This window comes from Rousettus aegyptiacus, unplaced genomic scaffold (assembly GCF_014176215.1).
Source record: "Rousettus aegyptiacus isolate mRouAeg1 unplaced genomic scaffold, mRouAeg1.p scaffold_m13_p_1, whole genome shotgun sequence".
Classification (NCBI taxonomy): Eukaryota; Metazoa; Chordata; class Mammalia; order Chiroptera; family Pteropodidae; genus Rousettus; species Rousettus aegyptiacus.
Genome location: NW_023416284.1, coordinates 120,023,997 through 120,044,706, shown reverse-complemented (window position 1 = coordinate 120,044,706; position 20,710 = coordinate 120,023,997). Strand labels below are relative to the sequence as shown.

The window sequence follows — 20,710 nt, the reverse complement described above, 5'->3', positions numbered from 1 at the left end:
AATAACATTAGGTGTGATGAACAAAATAAAATGGAGTATATGAATGAGAGTCACTAAATGGTCAGGGAAGGCCACTCTGAGGAAAACACCATCTGAATGAGAAGAAGGTGGCCATGGAAAGGTCTAGGGGAAGAGCCTCTTAGAAGAAGGAAGAACAAGTTTAAAGGAAGCACCGTGGAGCTGGAAGTGCTCCAGATGTAGCCAGGCGGGGTACCAAGAGAGGGCGGCGTCAAGTGAGGTGAAAGATAGAGGCCAGACCAGTGCGGGCAGGGCCATGAAGGCTGAGGCCAGGAACCCACTGGAGAAGTTTAAGAAAGGAAGTAACAGGATTTTGATATTATCAAAAGATCCCTTTTACATTATGTGGTGACTGTGAACATGGAAGCCAAGAGTCTATTTAGGCTGCCACTGGAGTAGTCCAGGTGAGCAATGATGGCGTTTGAATGGAACAACTAGCTGTGGGATGGAAAGAGCAGAAGAATTTCACATTTGTTTTAAAAAGTAGAATGGCCAGGATTTACTTGCTGACTTTAGACTCTAACTCCCCAGTTAGATGTTAACTACCTGACTATACTATAGCTGACAGTTACTAGGCATTTACTGTGTGTTAAATAAAGTGCTAAAATAACTCATTGAATCTTCAAAATCAGGATAATCTTTATTAAGAAAGGGGAGAATGAGGCTCCCGGAGCCAGGAATTTAGCCCAAAGCAAGAGGCAGGATTAAGTGCCCAAGTCTGGCCTCCACAACAGGTACTGGAAGCCCAGGCCTACTTCTCCCGAGGTGGCGCTCGCCTACTTCGCAGCGGAAGTGGTTTTTATTCTGACAACCTGGAAGACTATGTGGCATTTAGAGAACAATACTTTTTCTCCCCGCCGGTCCCTCTGCACCTTCTAACGACCAGCAAATGTGAGGAAGGTTCCCAAGCAATCAAAGAAATGGCACCACCTGGAGGGCCGCTTTGAAAAACTGCAGTCTGGGCAACTACCTGGCCAGGACTGGCTGAGGGAACAGCACTCCTTTTGGTTAAATAAATAAATAAATAAATAAATAAATAAAATAAAATAAAAAGGTTCTGTGGATTTGAACTCTTCATTCTTTGGAATATCTGCTGACTCAGAGCAGTGTCTAGGTCACAAATTCAAATTATTTTTAAGGGATGAGTGATTGTTCCTTAAACAGTTCAAACTATAAAACTTACTCTGTCTTGATGTGGACTAGACTTACTAGGGTGATCACGCCATAGGTTGTATAAATGTCTAATGTCGTACACCTGAAACTAACATAATATTGTATGTCTAATGGAATTGAAATATAAATTTTTAAAAAACTTATTCTTTCTTTTTAAGGCATTGATATTTGATTAGCCAACATTACAATTCATAAAGCATAAAATATATGAAATATGTGGCATTTTCTATAATAGTTTACTTTATTAAAATATCCCAAAGAATGTATATCGAATTGTGAAGTACCATCTGGTTCCTACAGACTATCTACTTTAACCTAGTGAAATTAAATTTCAAATACAAATCAGAATCTTGTTTTCAAAAGGTGCAGAGTTAAAGTATGATAATTTCAAATATTTTTACTCACCTCCTTAAATATAATCATGATGGCAGTATGCAAAGATATCATTTGTTTTTAACACGACATACACTCTACCACAGGGAGCGCCTGGAATTCAAATCCCAGCTCTGCTGCTCACTTGCTAGGTGACCCTGGGAAAGTTAGTTAACTTTTCTGTGCCTCAGTTTTCCTCAACTGTAAAAATAGGAGGAATACTAATACTGATTGTGAGTATTAAATGAGATATTAGCTGTAACGTACTGAGAACACTGCCTGCCACGTGGTAAGCACTCAGCTCATATTAAACGTTGGTATTATAGCAGCTGTAGACACAAAGTGATGGTGACTATGAACAGTATCAACCTCACAAGGAGTGGGGATCGAGTCGTCACTGGCATGGACGGCATTTCTGAGGGTCAAGAAGGGCTTCCCCATACAAATATTTCTCTCCTAACCATCTGTTCAACATTTTAAATGCACTGCGGAGGTCCCTGCTACGCAACACCACATGTGTTTAGGACACAGTCTTCTCCACTGGACGGAGAATTTCTCGAAAGGCTTCGACTTCCTGTCTCCTCAGCATTAGAGCTGCCCTGGCCCTACAGCACTAAGAGGTGCTCCATAAACGTGTAATGAACCAACACTCTCACTCCCTTAGATTAAGTAGCTTTAAATTTCACGTCCTTTATTAAAATATAAACCCCTCCAGAAACAGGCTCCTTAACAAATAAGCAGCAATTAGCAAACAATTAGCTGAAGAAAGAATGGTAACAGCTTCCCATTGTTCAAACCTTTAGCACATTCCAACACCATCCTGTCCCACAATCACAATCATTTAGCAAAAACAAAAATGCGTCTATTTTGAAACAGGGTCTAGAGTGAATTCTGCCTAAAAATAAAAATTTTTTGCAAACAAAAATAGGTTTCTAAAATGCTTACCTTGTCTCATAAATGCAAGCGCCTTTTCTTTTAAATTCTCTGTCAGTTGTTTCTTTTTAGTCAGGTAATCCAAAACATAAATATTTGGAGCAAAATTTATCATGTTCTGTTCACCACAGCCATAAGGCATCCGTATCAATGAGTCTAAGCCATTGATGGAAGAACCAAGAATATCTCCTGAAAGCACAAGATATTCAATACATTCATCAACTACCCACTATCTGCACCTGTTGGTGGCAGAGACTGCCAGTGAGTACAGAAGGCACTCACTGCTCAGAACAGAGTAGAAACTTTATATCAGGTTTTTAGGACAAGTGCTCAAATAAATGATAATATGGTGGTACTGAACTTATAGATTATGTGATAAATTAGGACACTTTTAGCTCAGCTCAAGATATAAGCATACACTAGGCAAAAAAATAAATTTAAAAAATAATTCTTGAACAAAAATGTCAGGAATTAATCTTTAGAACGCCATCATTCTTATATGGGAAAGAAATATTTTATTAGTAGTATTTTTCATATAAATAGAACTTTGTTCTGATTCCTTAAAAACACATTACAGATACTTGAGAAATAATTTTTTACAAAAGGGCAGAAATTGTGATATTTTTCAACGTTCTTTATTTAGCAACAATGAAGTAGAACTGACGAATACAAGTATTTCAATGACTCTCAGAATCAAAAAGGATTAAGAATATTCTTCAACGTTAGTAATAAAAAAATTAAACAAGCACATGCTGAAAAGAATTCTCTGAGACACCAGGACTCAGGAAAATAAAAATAAAAATTCAGAAATACAGAGGCTGCGATTTAATTCTGATCCCAATGTGCTTGAGCTGTATGGAGAAGAATATTCTTCTGTGCTATTTAGAAACTTATACCATTCCAAGTGCAAACACCTAATGAAAATCTGATCTTAAAAAAATTTTTTAAATGAATCCAAAAAAGAGAAGAAGACCTCTTTCATATGAGTAGGCTGCAGCCATGCTACCTACCATATGATGTCTTAAACTTTAGATGTTAACACAGAGAAATAAATAAAGGCTATATTATTCCCACTGTAGGTTATGTTTTTAATATTCAGAGCAAACATAAACTCAGACTCAAAATTCAAAGAAGTGAACCAATATTCACACAGTCTTTTTAAAATAGAAACCATATAAAAATTTGCAAAATCATTCTTTACATCAAGCTTAGAAAGTAAACCTCAGAGTACTTCAGTGGCCCTAGACACTCTCATTCCAATGTGGTAGTATGCATTTAAAAGTCAAAGCTTCATCCCTTTGTGTGCATGTATGTGCACACATGCAGGTGTATAAGTGCGTGCTCTGCATCTTCCAGTGTGTGTGCTGCATCTCCCAGCATCCCAACACTGTGGGAGATGCTTGGGCAGAATTTATTCCCCTAATAGAGAGTTTATTTAATTCTCTTTAAAAGATAAATCTACAGCTCCAAAAAAGTCCTCTATGGAGGAATTGGTTGTTTGACGTTATAATAAAAAGCACTACACCAGATGAAATTCAGAGGTTCCTTAGGTCCTAACACCTTGAAAATAAAACTTCTTAGATGCCACTAATTTAAACGTTTATTCACATTTATTTATTTGAAGTCAATAGAATTTCAGTGTTTCGTAAAGTACAACTATATAAACAAACTTTGTGGGAGCTCTGAATAGCTGATTCTAAAGTACTTTTAGAGTGCCAGAAGGAGAGCTCAAAAAGGGTGCCAAATGTCAGAGGGTAGCTTCCTACTGTAAATGTGACTTGTGTCCTGCACAGAGAACTCAACATTTGGTTATCAGAAGCACTTGAGGAAGTGTTTCAAAATATATATACCCTAGCCTTAGCCCAAGAGATTCTGATTGAGTAGGTTGAGAGTGGAGCCAAGATATTTGTGTTTTTACCATAGAAGATTCTGCTATTTATCAGGGCTTGAGAGCCACAGAAGCCTGAAGCTCTGCTCCTGGAAATAACTTCCCTCAGCAGTCATACTGAAGTGGGGCCTCACTACTCAAAAAGTGAACCGTACACCAGAAGCATCAGTATCCCCTGGGAGGTTTTCAGAAATGCAGAATTCCAGGCCCCACCCCAGATCTCCTAAATCAGAATTTGCCTTTAAACAAGATGCCCAAATGATTCATATGCACATTGAAAACTGAGATGAATGGGTACCAACTAAAACCTTACTGCAACCTCTTATCATTATTACTAAATAAGGAAAAATGGTACATCTATAAATAGATGATAAAATAGTATTTCATTGAAAAATAAACCTATAGTGATGACACTAGACTCTATTCTTACCAATTGCAGTGATCTGAACTCTCTCACTACCACTCACTGTATTAGGAGGAAAGGAGAAACTCAAAGTTTTCAGGGTAGTTTGTAGCTTGTTGTCAGTCAAGTCCAACAAGATGGATTGTGAATACAATTTTTCTATTCCTTCAGCCTGTTGAAACAAAAGTAACACAATTAGCATGGCCTCCACTCATCTGTTTACAGAGAACTGTATGCAGATAATAAGATGAACATCTGGACTGTTGCGGCTGCAATGTGTGTATGGTTAGGTGAATACCTACAATTTCTTGACTCTTTCTTCAAATTTGTTAATAAGTGTTGACTTTCTAGTTAAATTAGACAAAAAGAATTCATGAATGGAAATGGAAATGACAAAAAAGCAAATGAAAAGGTGACGAGAAAAACTTTCTGAGGTAGATCCTATTATTATCCAAGAGATTACACTATCCAAAACTCACACGTGACGGAGCTGGGATTCAAACCCAAACCCAGGGCTGCCTCATCCCAGAATACAAGTGCTTATCCACTATGTTGACTTGTCTTTTTGTGCATACATAATGTCTTCTCAAAAAAAAAAAAAAAAAAAAAAAGCCTCTACTCTTCTACCTGTACTGAGGAATTCTAGAATTCAAAATCTATATATCAACTTGGCATGATTTAATAGGATCACAATGTAACACCATTTGTAAATGTAACCAATCATAAAAAAGACTTGCTTTATAGTTATACTATAAATTTGAAGAGGAAACTGGAAGTTACTTTCAAAATGTGACATACTTTTTACATACAGATGAGAAAACACTTCGGCATTCCCAGGAAGATGGAGGAGATGACCTACCAAGTCTCGCCAATGAACCTAACCAAGAAGAACCATCTTCCGTTTCCTTTTCAATTACATATTTCCATTTCACTTCTGTGAGACTTCAAATATTTACCTTCACTAAAATCCTCTGGGTGATAGCATCAGAAGCAGCAGGTGAAATAGCTGTGACTGTGATGGGAATTTCCCCCAAAAGTGTTGGCTTGACTGGGAAGACAACAGTTGCCCCATCCTCACTGGGAACCAGAATGGTCTGCTGGTGTCCTGTTGCATTTATTTCATTCGAAGCCATTAGAATTTCAAATTTGTCACTTTTATCAATGATTACCTGAACCTGGAAGAAAAAATTATCAAAGGTTTTATATAACAAATGCTCCTCAGTAAAGTGCTGCTTTATCGCCACATTAAGTGCTATTTATCTGTGAAGCCCAAGACTAGAGGAAGATGAGACAAAGAGTTAGCCAAGGAGAGGATGAGAGAGTATCAGGGAAAACTTTGTTTCTTTCCTCTGCTTTCCCAGTCTACCTCAAGATACGTGGGAAAAGGGCACTCTTTAGTTCCATTTCTAACATTAAACTCCCATTAACAGTTAATTCTCTCATCTGAAGCCGTCAAGTAGTAAGGAGGTGCCCAGAAAGGTTACTGCATGTCATGGTATCGCCACCAGCCTAATTTAACAGTGTCATCCTGGGGCGCTGGCCCCATTAGAAAAACCTGAGACAAATAAGATCAAATGTTGTCACATTCATTAAGTGTGACTCAGACATCAGTCTTGAAGCATACACCGGTTGGAAACTTTTTGTAAAGTATGTCAAAGTTGCCAGTCTCATCAAGAATAGCATTTCTCTAAGCCTTACATCTTATGAATGTTTTCCCATTTATTTTCCTCAAAATGTTTTGTGTAGAGATCATAATTATTATTGCCGTTTTACAGGAAACTACGATTAAGTTAAATACTGTTAAGTGGTAGAGTAGGACACTGAATCTGGGCCTCTGATCCCAGAGCTTTTGCTCATTACACTGAATCACACTGACTATATTAAAAAATAAAATTTTTTAATCAGAAATAATTTACTCTATTGACATGATGCTTAAAGAGACTATGGCATTTTCATGTAGTACTCTAATATTAAGGTTAATTACATACCCCTACTTAGTTTGGGGCAGGGGAATCAATCATTTGGTCAACGCAACTGTACACACAACACAAACGGTGAGCCTCATCCTGACTTCTAGGGAACTGACTAAGGACACACAGCACATGATTCAAAAAACAAAGCCTTCAAGAGAGAATGCACTATATAAACATGGGACAACAAACATAACAGAACGAGTAAGGAAAAGTATCTTAGTTTCAAGCCATATCTTGAATGGAATAAATTCTTGCCAACTGCAGTGGGCACAGAATGGCAGTGAGAAGTAGCAGTACATTCTAGATGTGGGTAAGACTAGAAAAAAAACTGTAGGGAGCCAAGAAAGAGAAAGACCTGCCTCAGAGACAACACCGAAGTTACATGGCTAAGGTGGAGAACCATGCTGGAATGGACAGAGAGGAGTGAATGCTTAGACATGCAAAGAATATCCTTAGACATTAATAGGCAGAAGAAATCACTGAGAAAGTATGTTTGTTTTTAACCCTCCAGAAATGTATAAAAGGCTTAAATATCCAGAACCCAAACACTACAGAACCCAATCCCTGCATGTTCTCCACTTATTCCCTGAAGCATAGGTGATTAAAAGAATCTTTAATATATTACCTCGGTGGCCTCTTTCAAATAATTGAATATGGTTACTTCCAAAGCAAATTCTTCACCTCTGATTACAGAGTAGGGAAGATTCAAAAAAATGAAAAATGGCTGGAAGGCTTGTAGCTGGAAAGAATATAATGAGTACATATATTATTCAAGTCAAAATTCTTCACATTTTATGCAATTAAAAGCAAATCTCACAAAACCTATGATGCTTGTTAACTTCACAGAGAAATGTCCATTTGCATATCAACAAAAAGCAAATAGTAACTTATACCAAATAAATGATAGTAAATTGATTTATGTTCATTAACATAGTAATCATGACATTTTAAGTGCCTACTAGGAACCAGGTACTTAACACAAATTATTTCATTTAATCATAACAACCTTATGAGGCAAGCACTATGCTCCTATTTTACAGAAATAAACTCTGAAACTCATAAACTTCTACAACCAGTGGAATATCACATTGCTAGTAAGTGGAGCCAGAACTGGATCCCAGTGTGTCTAACACGAAGCCAAGTTCCCCTTGTACAATCCTATGTTCACTCTACCAACCTGCTTTAAAAGCCACTAGCCAAATCAAACAGCCTGTTCTAGACTGATGTGTGGTGTTCTGCTTATTACCTTATAACTTAGATATATGCATTTACCTCCTCATTGGTAACCCAACTCTGACACTGTTGGCCAAGTTCTCCAGGGGAAGCTGAACCCTTCCCCTATGTCTAAGGATAAATTTAGGTCAATGGTTCTCACTGGTGACAGTTATTCCCTCTAGAGGTTTATTTGGACATTTGTAGAAGTGTCTTAGATTGTTACAATGATAGAAAGGTGCATTGACAGTTAGTGGGTGAAGGTCTGCAATGCTCAAGACAGTCCCAAACGATGAAGAATTGTCCCATATCCCTCATGATTCTTCAATGTCCCTTCAACCATTCACGTAAAGTACCTGCTTATAATGACCTCAGCTTAAAACCTAATTGTAACATATATAAACCCAAAGCATTTTTCAATACGCACTGAATCTTTCATGATATGACCATTTTGTAAATAAAAAAAAAAAACGATTGCACTTGTTTTGTTTGTAACTTTCTCAGAAGTTGTTCATAGTTTCAGAAATCTACATCACCACAGGCAGGACTCCTGAAGGTTTTTGAACTGCTGAAGCATACATGTATATCAACCTGCATTTGCAGCTGTTACACACAGGGTGATTCTATGTATGGCATAAATATTTAAATATGTTACTAAGCCTTCTAGTGCAGCTATGCCTGGTCACTTATATCTTGAAATATACCTTATTTTATTATATATGACTTTTTTTTGTTTCTCTCTAATATTTCACTTAGGGCATCATACTGACTTTTTAAATTAAGTGTATAGGTATGTTATATATTTTATGAATTTCATTATGGATGGTAAAGGGACAAAACAAAAAATCTGTTATAAAAAGGAGGCTTCAGGTATGACAGAGGTGAGAGCTACTGGCTTAACACTAATGATTGGTATTATATTCCTCTTGTCAGTTTCTGGTTTAGGAAGTGACAAGTGATGAAATTTGGCCAAAGAGATGCAAAGAAATGTCTGCTAGGGGACATCTTGAGATGTTCTTCTCATCCTTGAAAGAGAGACACACTGCAATTTTCTCTTCTGGCCTTTGCAAGTGGCTGGCTTTAGTCAATAAGAAACTTTCTATTCAGATCTTAATATGGACCTACCACATTTAGCAGCTAATACAGCTCACACTCTAAAATAGAAAACAGATGAAAAAAAGAAAAAAGAAAAACCGAGTAATCTCTAATCAACATTATAAGCAGTCATTTTTTTTTTTTTAATCCACTGAGAAGTTGACATTTTCTCCACTTCGTGGCACTATGAAATTTATAAGCAGCACTTTAACACACTACCTCCACTGGAGCAGTTGTTAATCCAAAACCTAAATCTTCAGAGATCACAAAAGCAGTAGCTACCCAAGATGTGATAGAATCAGGCACAGTAACTTCAAATTCTTGGTAAATCCTGGAACTAAAGTCAAGATAAACATAAAAATCACAAAACCAACAACTGACACATTTCAAAATAAGTCCACATAACCTAAACCATTTTTGGAAGACTATTAATTTTCCAAATCACTTACATATCTATTTTTTTTAAAGATTTAAGCATGAAACAGTAGATCCTATATTCTTAAGGAATAGGTCATAAAGTCATAACATTGCATATTGTTTCATATCCCAGAAAAAGCTTTCTACAGTGTTTATGTATTCAAAATGAACATTATTTTCATAAATTTTGTATAGATAGTAAACATATTTTTTCAAATAACTCCAATAATGCCTCTCAATTTGCATAAAAGTTTCCCTCTGTATCCCAGTCAATGCTGTTATTTGTTGTTGCCTTTTTAGGTTTGACTTGTGTCTTATTTCAAGTTTCCACAAATGGCTGACTATAAAATATATGTAGATTTCATGATTTACCTGCTCAGTCATCAGGTAACACAGGATTTGTCAACTAAGGCGAATTCCTTCCCCTACCCACACTGCTTCTCTCTGTGGCTCACGCAGATGTTTTATGAGGAGCCACAAGGTAGAGGGAGTAACCATGAGCACTTCCTGCCCTAAGGCAACAAATGTACTCCCAGCAATTTTTTCTCCAGAGAGAACCAGGAGACTTCAAAAAAGTTAAAATCACCCTTCATTAGAAAAAGGCCTATCTTCTCTTAAAGACATTCTCACTGCCACAACAGCAAGTGGCTTTATTAAATACAAGATGTAGATATAATAAACATTTTAAAATAAAAACCTATTGGTCTGCTTAGTTCTTAATCACACTATTTTGTAATTTAAAGAGAAAGAGGGCAAAATTTATTTAACACTAAATACTAAATGTGTGTATGTATATACGTGTGTATACACACACACACACACACATACACACACACACACACACACATAAATATACATGGATAAAAAACTTTAAACCTTTTTACCCCATGTTGGTGTCTAGCCAAATCCAAGTCTCTGGAAAATTCTTTCTGATACGTGGATTGCTAACCGAGAAGTCATAGAGATCTACCAAGTATCCTTCATTTTCCTCCAGGGAGTCCTCAAGAAATGCTACGCTTTCATCTAAAAATAAATATTGACAACTGTTAGGAAAAAGTCACTGTAAAGAATGATTATAAAATTAGTCCACAGAATCACCACAACCCTCAGCTGAAAGGGACTTTAGAGTTCATCTTGTCCAATCTTCTCATTTTACAGATGAGAAATCTGAGACCCGGAGAAATCAAGTGACATATCCAGGGCCGCGTGGTCAGTTATGGTCAACCCAGAACTAAAAAAAAAAGTATCCTTCCCCTATAGCCAATACCTGAAAAACTACTTACAGTAAATTGCTAAAAAATAATAAGTTAAATCATATTTCTCACATTATTAAAGCTGCCTCCACTTTTTTCTTCTTTTTAGCTCTTGAATGCTGATTACCATTCACACCACCAGCCATAAGGTGCTACAATCACCTAGTATATTAGTTTTATTCTAATATAAAAGTTATATTGCCGTACAAACTGTGGATCTCCTATCTCTATTTCTGTAACTTTTCTATATTTCTAAATTTTTTTCAAAATAAAATGTAAAAAAATTATACTGTAGCAGGTACCGAGGAAACAAAGATGAATGCAATGAGCTCCATTTGTAGTCTGTGGAGGAGGCAGATAAATAGAAAACTGTAGCCAACATGATAAGAGTGATAATAGACATATGTAAAATGTCTATTATGCAGAGAGAGATTGACTCTCCTCAGAATCTGAATGATGAAAAGAGTATGGCTTGGTGGGGAGTGGGGGGAGGGGGAAGCATTATGCATTGTTTTTTGAATTCCATTTTCCTTAAATCTCCAGATAAAGAGTATCGCATGCAGGAAAAAAATAAAAGTAAGCTAAGTACAAAAGCATGTCTGAAATATGACAATGAGTATTAGGTTAAAAAAAAAAGTGGCATATAATGGGGAAAAAAGAATGACTAGGTCCACATTTTAAAATATCATATATCCCATGATGAAGGGTTTGGACAGAATCCTTGAAGCAATGATGACCTATTGAAGGTTTTAAAATAAAGTAGAGACATGATCTAACACATGTTTTATACAATAACCTTGGCCTCAGTGTGAACAATGGTTTAGAGCTGGAGGAAAATGGAGATAGGCAAAACTGTTAGTTAAGAGGCTATAGGAGACACTGATAAGGGCCTGAAACCAAGCAAAAAGGAAGGATAGTCTCAAGAGATGATTCTGCTCTGCCTCTTGGTTGCATGAACTTTGTGTGTGCTCATGGCACACTTTCCCCATAACAGCCCCCAGCACACTCTTCTGTGTGTTGGTTTGCTTCACTACATCAAGCTGGAATCTCCACAGGATCTTCCAGTGTGTCCAAAATTCTAACCACCTCAAAGAATGACAGAGAGCAAATGGAAAGCATTCATTTCAAAGATCCAGACAGAAGCCCAGATGAACATTCCATACCATGTCCCAGATATACTTACATGTACATTAAACTCCAAACATTTTAGGATAAGAGAATAAGAAACAAAAATCACAATACCCATGTTCAACCGAAAGTATTCATATCTACATAAGTAACTTTAAATATCTGAGAAGACTTAACTATTTTAAATGCACATTGCACATTTGACTTACAAACACCATCAATGTAATCTTTCACAAGGTTTGCATCCGTCAAAACCCAGAGGCCACACTCCTAGAAAGAACAATTTTAAAAGTTTAAATGCTTTCAAAATTGTCACAGCAGTCTCCCACACTCCTAACTAATTCTTGCTCATTTGTTTTTATGCAAAATGTTAAAGTACTTCCTTTTTCTTTGTTTCCTTTGCTCATTTTTGAGAGTGTAGGTACATACATGAGCATATATTCTCTCTGTCTCTCTCTGTCTTTCCCTCTCTCACACACAGGCATGCGCGCGCGCGCGCGCACACACACACACACACACACTCATATGCATAAAAAGCCATTTCAAAGAAGGAAAGAAAATATTTATTGAACGACAATTCCATTAATTTCTCTAATAGTGAATTTTTCCATTTGCTTTACAAACTGGAAGGATGATTATCTTTCCATTTCAAATTATACTTATATAACACAGTGCACTTCAGCGCACCTTTAATAAAAGGTTAATGTTTCATAATTCATATCATTAATTCTAAAAGTGTTTGCAATAATAAAATATATTAATATCTTTTCAAATTATATAGCAAACTAAACATACCTGAAAGACTGCAAAAGAATTCGTAAACATGCCTAAATAATATCCTGTGTTATAAAGTTCCAACTCTTGGACCACCTAAGGAGAAGATAAAATATATGGAATGGATAGATTCATATCAACCTCTTCTACCTTCTGCAACATTTCTTATATGTTTAGATAAGACACAGCTCACATACTCACCAAATTTGATACAATGAGGAATAATGAATATGTGAATGCCTTGTTCACAATTTAAATTACATTTCTTATTTAAACTTATTTTCACTCTATTCAGTAATCCAGAGTTTCTAAGACGTGTGAGCTTGAGTTTTGCCCAAGAAGAACTTAAATGTCATGGTTGATAAGATCAATGCATAGAGATAAGTATTTTAAAAAATGACCCATACTTTTGGCAGAAATAAACAAGCTAAATTTGATGGTTCAAATAAGTTCTGCAAAATGCCAGTTAAATAAATTTTTTAAAATAATGCAAAGAGACACTTCACAAAGGAGAGAATGCAAATTATTCATAAGCAGAAAAATATTCAACTTCATTGATAATTAAAACAATGAAAATTATAACATCAATGAAATAGTTTTTTCAATAATGGTATCACATTTGCAATGAGTGAGTAAAATAAGCTAAGTGAGTAAAATTGGCATTTGCTTAAAAAATTAAACACAGAATTAGAATATGATCCAGCAATTCCATTCCTATGTACATACCCAAAATAATTGAAAACCTGAACCTTGATAACGTTATGCTAAGTGACGTAAGGCAGACACAAAAGGACAAATAATATATGATTCCACTTATATGAAATAGCTAGAATAGGCAAATTCATGAAGACAGAAGTAATTAAAGGTTAGTAACGGCTGGGGCAAAGGACAAATGGGGAATTATTGCTTAATAATTACAGAGTCTCTGTTTGACATGATGAAAAAGTTTTGGAACTAGATAGTGGTGATGATTGCATAATTAACACCACTGAATTGTACTTTTAAAAACTGTACTTTTCAAAAATCTCTGAGATATATGAAAAATAAAGAGAAGAAATTCAAACACAACACTAGAGGAAATCATCAATATACAAAAGAAGAAAGCAAGAGAATAAGAAAGGAACAGAAAAGAACTACAAAAACCATCAGAAAGCAATTAACAAAATAGCAATAACTACATACCTATCGATAATTACTTTAAATCGATATGAACTATATGCTCCAATTAAAAGACATAGGGTGGCCAGATGAATTAAAAAAATAAGACTCATACATATACTGTCTACAAGAAACTCACTTCAGATCAAAAGACACACAGAGATTGAAAATAAAGTGATGGGAAAAGATATTTCATGTAAATGGAAATGAAAAAAAAGCTGAGGTAGCAATATTTATGTAAGACAAAATACATAGGCTATAATAAGAGACAAAGAAGGACGTTTCATAATGATAAAAGGATCAATCCAACAAGAGGACATAACACTTGTAAACATTTATGCACCCAACGTAGGAGTGCCTAAATATATAAAAACAGATATTGATGCACATAAAGGAAGAGATCAACAGTAATACAGTCATAGTACAAAATTTTAACACTCCATTAACATCAGTGGATAGATCATCCAGACAAAATCAATAAGAAAACCATGGTCTTAAATGACACATTAGACCAGATGGACTTAACTGATATTTTTAGGATATTTCACCCAAAAGCAACAGAATATATATTCTTTTCAAGTGCACATTTTCCAGAATTGACCACATGTTAGGCCACAAAACAAGTCTCACTATAGTTAAGGAGACTGAAATAATACCAAGCATCTTCTCTGATCACAATGGTAAGAAACCAGAAGTCAATTACAAGAAGAAAACCGAAAAACACACAAACACATGGAGGCTAAATAACATGCTACTAACTGGGTTAACAAAAAGATCAAGGAAGAAATCAAAAGATAACTGAGACAAATGAAAATGAAATCACAATGACCCAAAATCTATGGTACACGGCCAAAGAAGTATTAAGAAGGAAATTTATAGTAATACAAGCCTACTTCAAGAAACAAGAAAAATCTCAAATAAAAATTGTATTTTTATGTTATATATATTTTACTACAATAAAAAAGTTAAGATATTTTACTCTCTTTGGTAACTATTTTGATACATCTCCTTTATTTACATTATCACTACCCAAATTAACACAAAGGCAGGAATAAAAATCATGAAAGATTCTTAGTACAACTTTACAAAAAACACCAAGTTTAAATTAAACACCCACAACTACTGTTTCTGCTATGCTAACAATAATCATTGTCACATCTGTGAAAGCAAACATGGTGCTAGAACAGGCACCAAAAAAAAAAAAAAAAAAAAAAAAAAAAAAAAACAGAACAGAATGAGAAAATGGAAAATTTTCATAATATCTCCAAGCTGGCAAATGTAATTATTAGCCCAAATACAGACAATGGAGCCAGAGCCAGACATAATGAAAAGATTTCAATTCCATGAACCAAACTTTACCACAGAACATAAACACATGCAAGATCACCTTGTGCTGACACTCAGGCATGAATCGATGGAATCACCTAGAAAGAAGCGCCCATCTCATTAGATATTCTCCTTCTCTCACTTACTCAATAAGAAGGCACTGCCAAAGCTGCAGCACAGGCTAATGAGGGGAAAGTTGGTATCTGAAAAATATTCCTGCAAGATGTAGTACACTTAAATTATTCCAAGGCAATCTAGTCCCTTTCAGCAGCCCATATAAATTGTTAAAAAATGAAAAAAGCTGAAATGGTCTATTATCGCAGGCTACTGACTCTGTCCCCCAGAGACAACTCTAGAAAAACAACAAAAGCAAGGAGACATAAGACATGGGACAAGGCAACTCTGGGAACGGTGAAGGACATATCGAATCACTGTGTCACGAGGAAGCAAAGGGCAGAAAGCTGCTAGAGGAAGCAGTCAGATAACAGACTGAAGGAAAGGTTTTTAAGTTCTGCTCTTGCTTCTCTTCAGTGGATAGCCTCGGGAAGATCATTCCTTGCAATTGCACAGCCAAAATAAGCAGTGGCAGCAGCAGCCCAAACTGGCTGTACAGGTGTCAGGACAATAATCCCAAGTCAGTACCTCTGCCCTTCTGGTGTGAGAAAGTGAGGAAAATATGTGGACTGGCCCTCAACATTCAGTCTTCCTCCCCTTCTCCTCCAAACCCTCAGAGGTGGTAGATTATAACCTCAAGAAACTGCCTCTTCCTGGTGCTGCTTTTCCCTAAGAGCTTAAAAGTGAAACACAGAACAGAAGCTGGCAGCACACAGGGAGGATCAAGAGTAGAAATCTAGTCCCTGCAGCTCTCTCTTCTCGCTTTAAATTCACAAGACTTACACAGTTTGGAATGGAGTGTTCGGTCTTCCCCAACAGACGTTATCAGAGTAGCTGCCAAATCAACCAAACATCCAAAAAATATAACTACCATAAAAGACATCCAACTAGACATATAGCATGTAAAGCAGAAAACTGGATAAGTCAGATCAAGATTTTAAAATAAAGATAGTAAATATACATACAGAAATAAGGAAAAATATTATCAATATAACACAAGAACAAAAGAACCAAAGGAAAATAATAGACAATAAAAGTATAGTCGCTGCCATTAAAAAATCCAATATAAGAGATCAAAGTAGAATAGATACAACTGATGAATGATCATTGAGAAGAAAGACTCAATTGAGAAACTCTCCCAAAGAAATACAGAAAAGACAAAGAGATAGAACACATAGAAAACTAAGAGATACGAAGAAAGGAAGAAATGCCAATAATAACCAGAGTTCCAGAAAAAGAAAAATTTAACTGGAGAAGTGGAAATATATGAAGAAATAATGGATGTGAATTTCCAAAACTAAAAAATGAAGAGAAAACATGGATTGGAAGGGCAATCAATAATAACACTAAACTAAAATTCTGTACGATAGCAACGTAATCTGACCAGGATTGGAAAAAGTGGTAGGAAAAAAGGGAGAAAGAAAAAGGATGTGCAAGAATATGAGAGCACATTAAAATGCTTATCTTGTTAGATGAAGATGCAAACATTGATAACCTTCAGAAATCGATAAGAATTAATAAATATGAGTATGGTTCATGAGTTAAGGGCATCTCCCACAGGAACAAAAATAAATGTTTAACTTCCAAAATCAGCAGAATGAAATTTGATCTAGTCCATGGAAAGAAGAAAAAAAGAAATAAAATGAGTAGTCTAAATTTAAAAATATAAAATAAAAAAGCAGAAATAAATTCTAATTAGAACAAGAATTACCATACTTATAAATGAATTAAGTAAGCTTATTAAAAAGTATTGACTATCAGATTATATTTAAAAACAAAAGCAAAATGCAATAATATGCTATCTGCGAAATATACTTAAAACAAAAACTGACGAAAGGTTGGAAATAAAAAGATAGAAAAATATGCCAGGCGAGTCTGAACCAAAAGAAAGCTAGGGTAGCAATCTTAATGTCTGACAAAATTTAATATAATTATATAGAGAGATAGAGAGACAAAGGTAGAGAGAGACACAGAGCATGAGCACTAGATGCGTGCGCACGCGCGCGTGTGTGTATGTGTGTAAACATAGGGAAGAAAAAACAAACTAATATATAAAGATATTTAGAAAGCTATAAAATGACAGATAATACTATATTCTGTCAAATCAAATGCAAGATGCTATAGACTTTATAGACTTAATAACATGAATTTAAGAAAAGTCAAGAGAAAAAAAATGACCAATTGGTTTTAAAAGAGTTTTGAAAAAACAGAGAGGGGGACTGAGAAAAATTAGCTGTATAGGCTAAAAAAAAAAGCATAATTTCTCTCAAGAAGATTAAATATACAACAAGATAACTAAATGAGCCTAAATATACGTATCTTTCTTCCTAACATGTTGTTAATCACTTTTCTTAATTAATGGACATCGGTTATACAATCTAGATTTTAAGTGACAATAGATATACCAAGAACTTACAAATAAAATACTAATGAATAGAGGATGAGTGTAACTCTAGATGTTCATATACTCCTTGGTTTGTAAATTTTCTACAGATCAACATAATTTCACTCCCTCAATATACTGTAAATTCCTGATTCAATGGTATCTATAATTAATTATTAACATTATGTATATCCAAAAAAGAAAGTACTTCAAAATTATAGAAAGCTCTTTTTCCCCAATGTCATCCAGAATTGGGTAGGTCAATTTCCTAGTACTTCTAGAAGAGTCTTACATTAAAGTAAAGTATGAAAATGAGTGAAAACACCAAGTGGCTTTTCTCAAGTAAAACAGCAAAGAAACTTGACCCCATAAGCCTCTTTCCAACATTAATGACTAGAACGCAGATCCTTTTATATTTGGAAGCTGTACTGATTATTGACTTATCCTTGAAGAGGAACTAATGAAATTTCCTTTAGATCCATGAAATAATGCAATGGTTTCTTTTTTCTCTTATAACATGTTTTTGTAATGAAAAATAGCTAAACTCACATTTTCCATTGTAATATCATTTGAGGCATTCATCAGATTCACACTTTTGTCAACAGCTGCAATCCCAACTATTGAGTCAGGTTGTGTCACAGAGATCCTGAGAGAGACTTTCTCGGATGGTGCAGCACTAGCTTTACTCCAAAACAGGTTTATCTACGAAAAGGAGAGAATAAGATCAATTTATTTCACTTGTTAAAGCATTATTTACATGTCTCACCAATAAAAGATCAATGACAAAATCTAGCAAAAATTCTACATTTGCTTTGTGGCTCAGGGATCATTCTAAAACCATACATAAGCCTTCTCTAAGGAAACGAATTTAAAAAAAAAAAGTTTAAATATAAACCTTTAATCCCACACTATTTGCAAGTGATGGAACTTCTTACCGTGGCATGAATCTATATTATCCTTCACTTCTCTATCTTTTCCCTTCTCCATCCCTCACACCTCAGCTCCTAGCCAGTGCTGAAGGGAAAACAGCAGTGTCTAGCAAACTTGGGGAAGGCAGCAGCTTTTAGTGACAACAATGGCTCATTTTAATATGCATAAGATGATTCCATTCCACTTGGCACTTTCACAATCAGGTTACATTTCAGAGTGGACTCCAAGGGGGTTTCCTATGCAAGCTATGCACCTCAGGCTATAAAAATCACTGGCATGTTTGGAAACCAGACTCCACACAGATCTCCACATCCAAGGTAGCCAAGCTTATTGTAAATTTGTCCTGGGTTAGTTTCCAGGCTGATGAAATGAATAAATCAATGCCCAGCTCTGCTTCCACTATCACTGCAGATGGCCTCACCTCCTCCAAACCCTTCCTTTCACTCTCATACACAAATATCAACACCACACAAATTCTACGTTACCGCTAGAATTCCATGCCAGAGCACTACTGACTCCACCATTTGAGAAATCCTGAAATAGCTTCATGGATTTGAGTTCAACTCTTAAAGCCAAAAATCATAGTTTACAAATAAAACCCACAGTGCCCAATAATCCCATATTCAAAAACACTCACTTAGTGACACATGTGTACGTAGGAACTAAATATGAAGAGGTTTAACGATAGGTCTAGAAATGAATATAAATTTCCAGCCAATTTGGTTTCATGATACTTTTCAAAAGAAATCTTACATTCCTCAGAATTCACTAATTTAGAGTTTTCTTTCAAACATCATTACTTTAATCTTACCTTATTTTTAAAAACAAGCTGAACAGGAATTTTTAGAACATCATTTATAATTTCTCCATCATCTTCAATATAATACACAATTATACAGGCTTTGGGAGCCCAAGAATTTTCTGGTGTTAAAGAGAAGGTTGTTGAACTTTGCTTGCCTACAGCAACCAACTGTCCTCTGGATATTACCTGAAAAGAATAGTAGACAAGTTTTATGTTATGCTAACACTAGTGAGAATGTCAACTGCAGCTACATTTATCATAATTTTAACTATATACACGAATTCAACTTAAATCAACTTCAAAATCATTTTGAATGCCAGAAAACCTCCTTGACCAACAGAGAGTACAGCTGGGAAATAGAAAAGGACAAGATAAAGTAACTCTGATTGAGGCAACAGTAGCTTTATATTTGAGAATCTATTTTTTGCAGCATTATTTACACTAGCCAAGATATGGAAAATTTCTATGCATCCATCAATAGACAAATGAATAAAGAAGAAGTGGTACATATATACAATGGAATATTATTCAGCCATAAAAAAAATGAAATCTTGTCACTTTATGAACCTAGAGGGTATTATGCTAAGTAAAATAAGTCAGATAGGAAATGACAAATACCATACAATTTCATTTATGTGTGGAATCTAAAAAGCAAAATAAATGAACTAACAAAGCAAAACAGAAACAAACTCATAGATACAGAGAACAAACTGATGGTTGCCAAGTGGGAGGGGAGTGCAGAGGATAGGCAAAAAAGGTAAAAGAGATAAAGAAATACAAATTGCCAGTTATAAAATTAGTCACGGGGATATAAAGTGCAGCACGGTACATATAGTCAATAATATTGTAATAACTATGTATGGCGCCAGATGGGCACTAGACTTAGCATGGTGATCACTTCATAAACTATATAAATGTCTAACAACGATGTTATACACCTGAAACTAAGGTAATATTGTATGCCAAGTATAATTTTAAAATGTTTTTAAATAAATGGATAAACATTTTTAAGTTTAAAAAATCTGTTTTTGAGTGGAAGGAATACAGAGCACCACTGGAGAGCTGGATTAGCAAAACTATGAGGCTGTGGGTAGCAATTTTTATTTTATTTTCTGTTCTTCTGATATTTTACAATTTCCTACAATAAAGGTACATGGCTTATCCAATACAGATTTAAACTTTAAAATTTAAATTTTATCATAATGCAAGACTTAATTATCCATCTTAAATTGGAAATGCAAATATAAGCAAAAAAAGAAAACAGGTTATTTGATTGCGGTATAAAAAGGACAGGCTCAAAAGGTATGAGGCTGAATTTTAAAAGTCAGTAAGTTTAGTCTAGACATAAGGTAGATACC

General features: G+C 35.2%; 1 protein-coding gene across 1 annotated transcript in view; it reads right to left on the bottom strand.

The window, feature by feature from the left end:
* CD109 (CD109 molecule) overlaps nt 1-20,710 on the bottom strand; it is a 104,205-nt gene that overhangs the window by 21,384 nt on the left and 62,111 nt on the right. Inside the window, exons 15-24 of the mRNA XM_016141681.2 lie at nt 19,362-19,538; nt 18,170-18,322; nt 12,661-12,735; nt 12,075-12,135; nt 10,369-10,507; nt 9,287-9,404; nt 7,386-7,499; nt 5,744-5,962; nt 4,815-4,959; nt 2,509-2,685 (exon numbers count right to left, since the gene is read on the bottom strand). Coding sequence (XP_015997167.2) covers nt 2,509-2,685; nt 4,815-4,959; nt 5,744-5,962; nt 7,386-7,499; nt 9,287-9,404; nt 10,369-10,507; nt 12,075-12,135; nt 12,661-12,735; nt 18,170-18,322; nt 19,362-19,538 — 1,378 coding nt within the window. The remainder of the gene's footprint in view (nt 1-2,508; nt 2,686-4,814; nt 4,960-5,743; nt 5,963-7,385; nt 7,500-9,286; nt 9,405-10,368; nt 10,508-12,074; nt 12,136-12,660; nt 12,736-18,169; nt 18,323-19,361; nt 19,539-20,710) is intronic.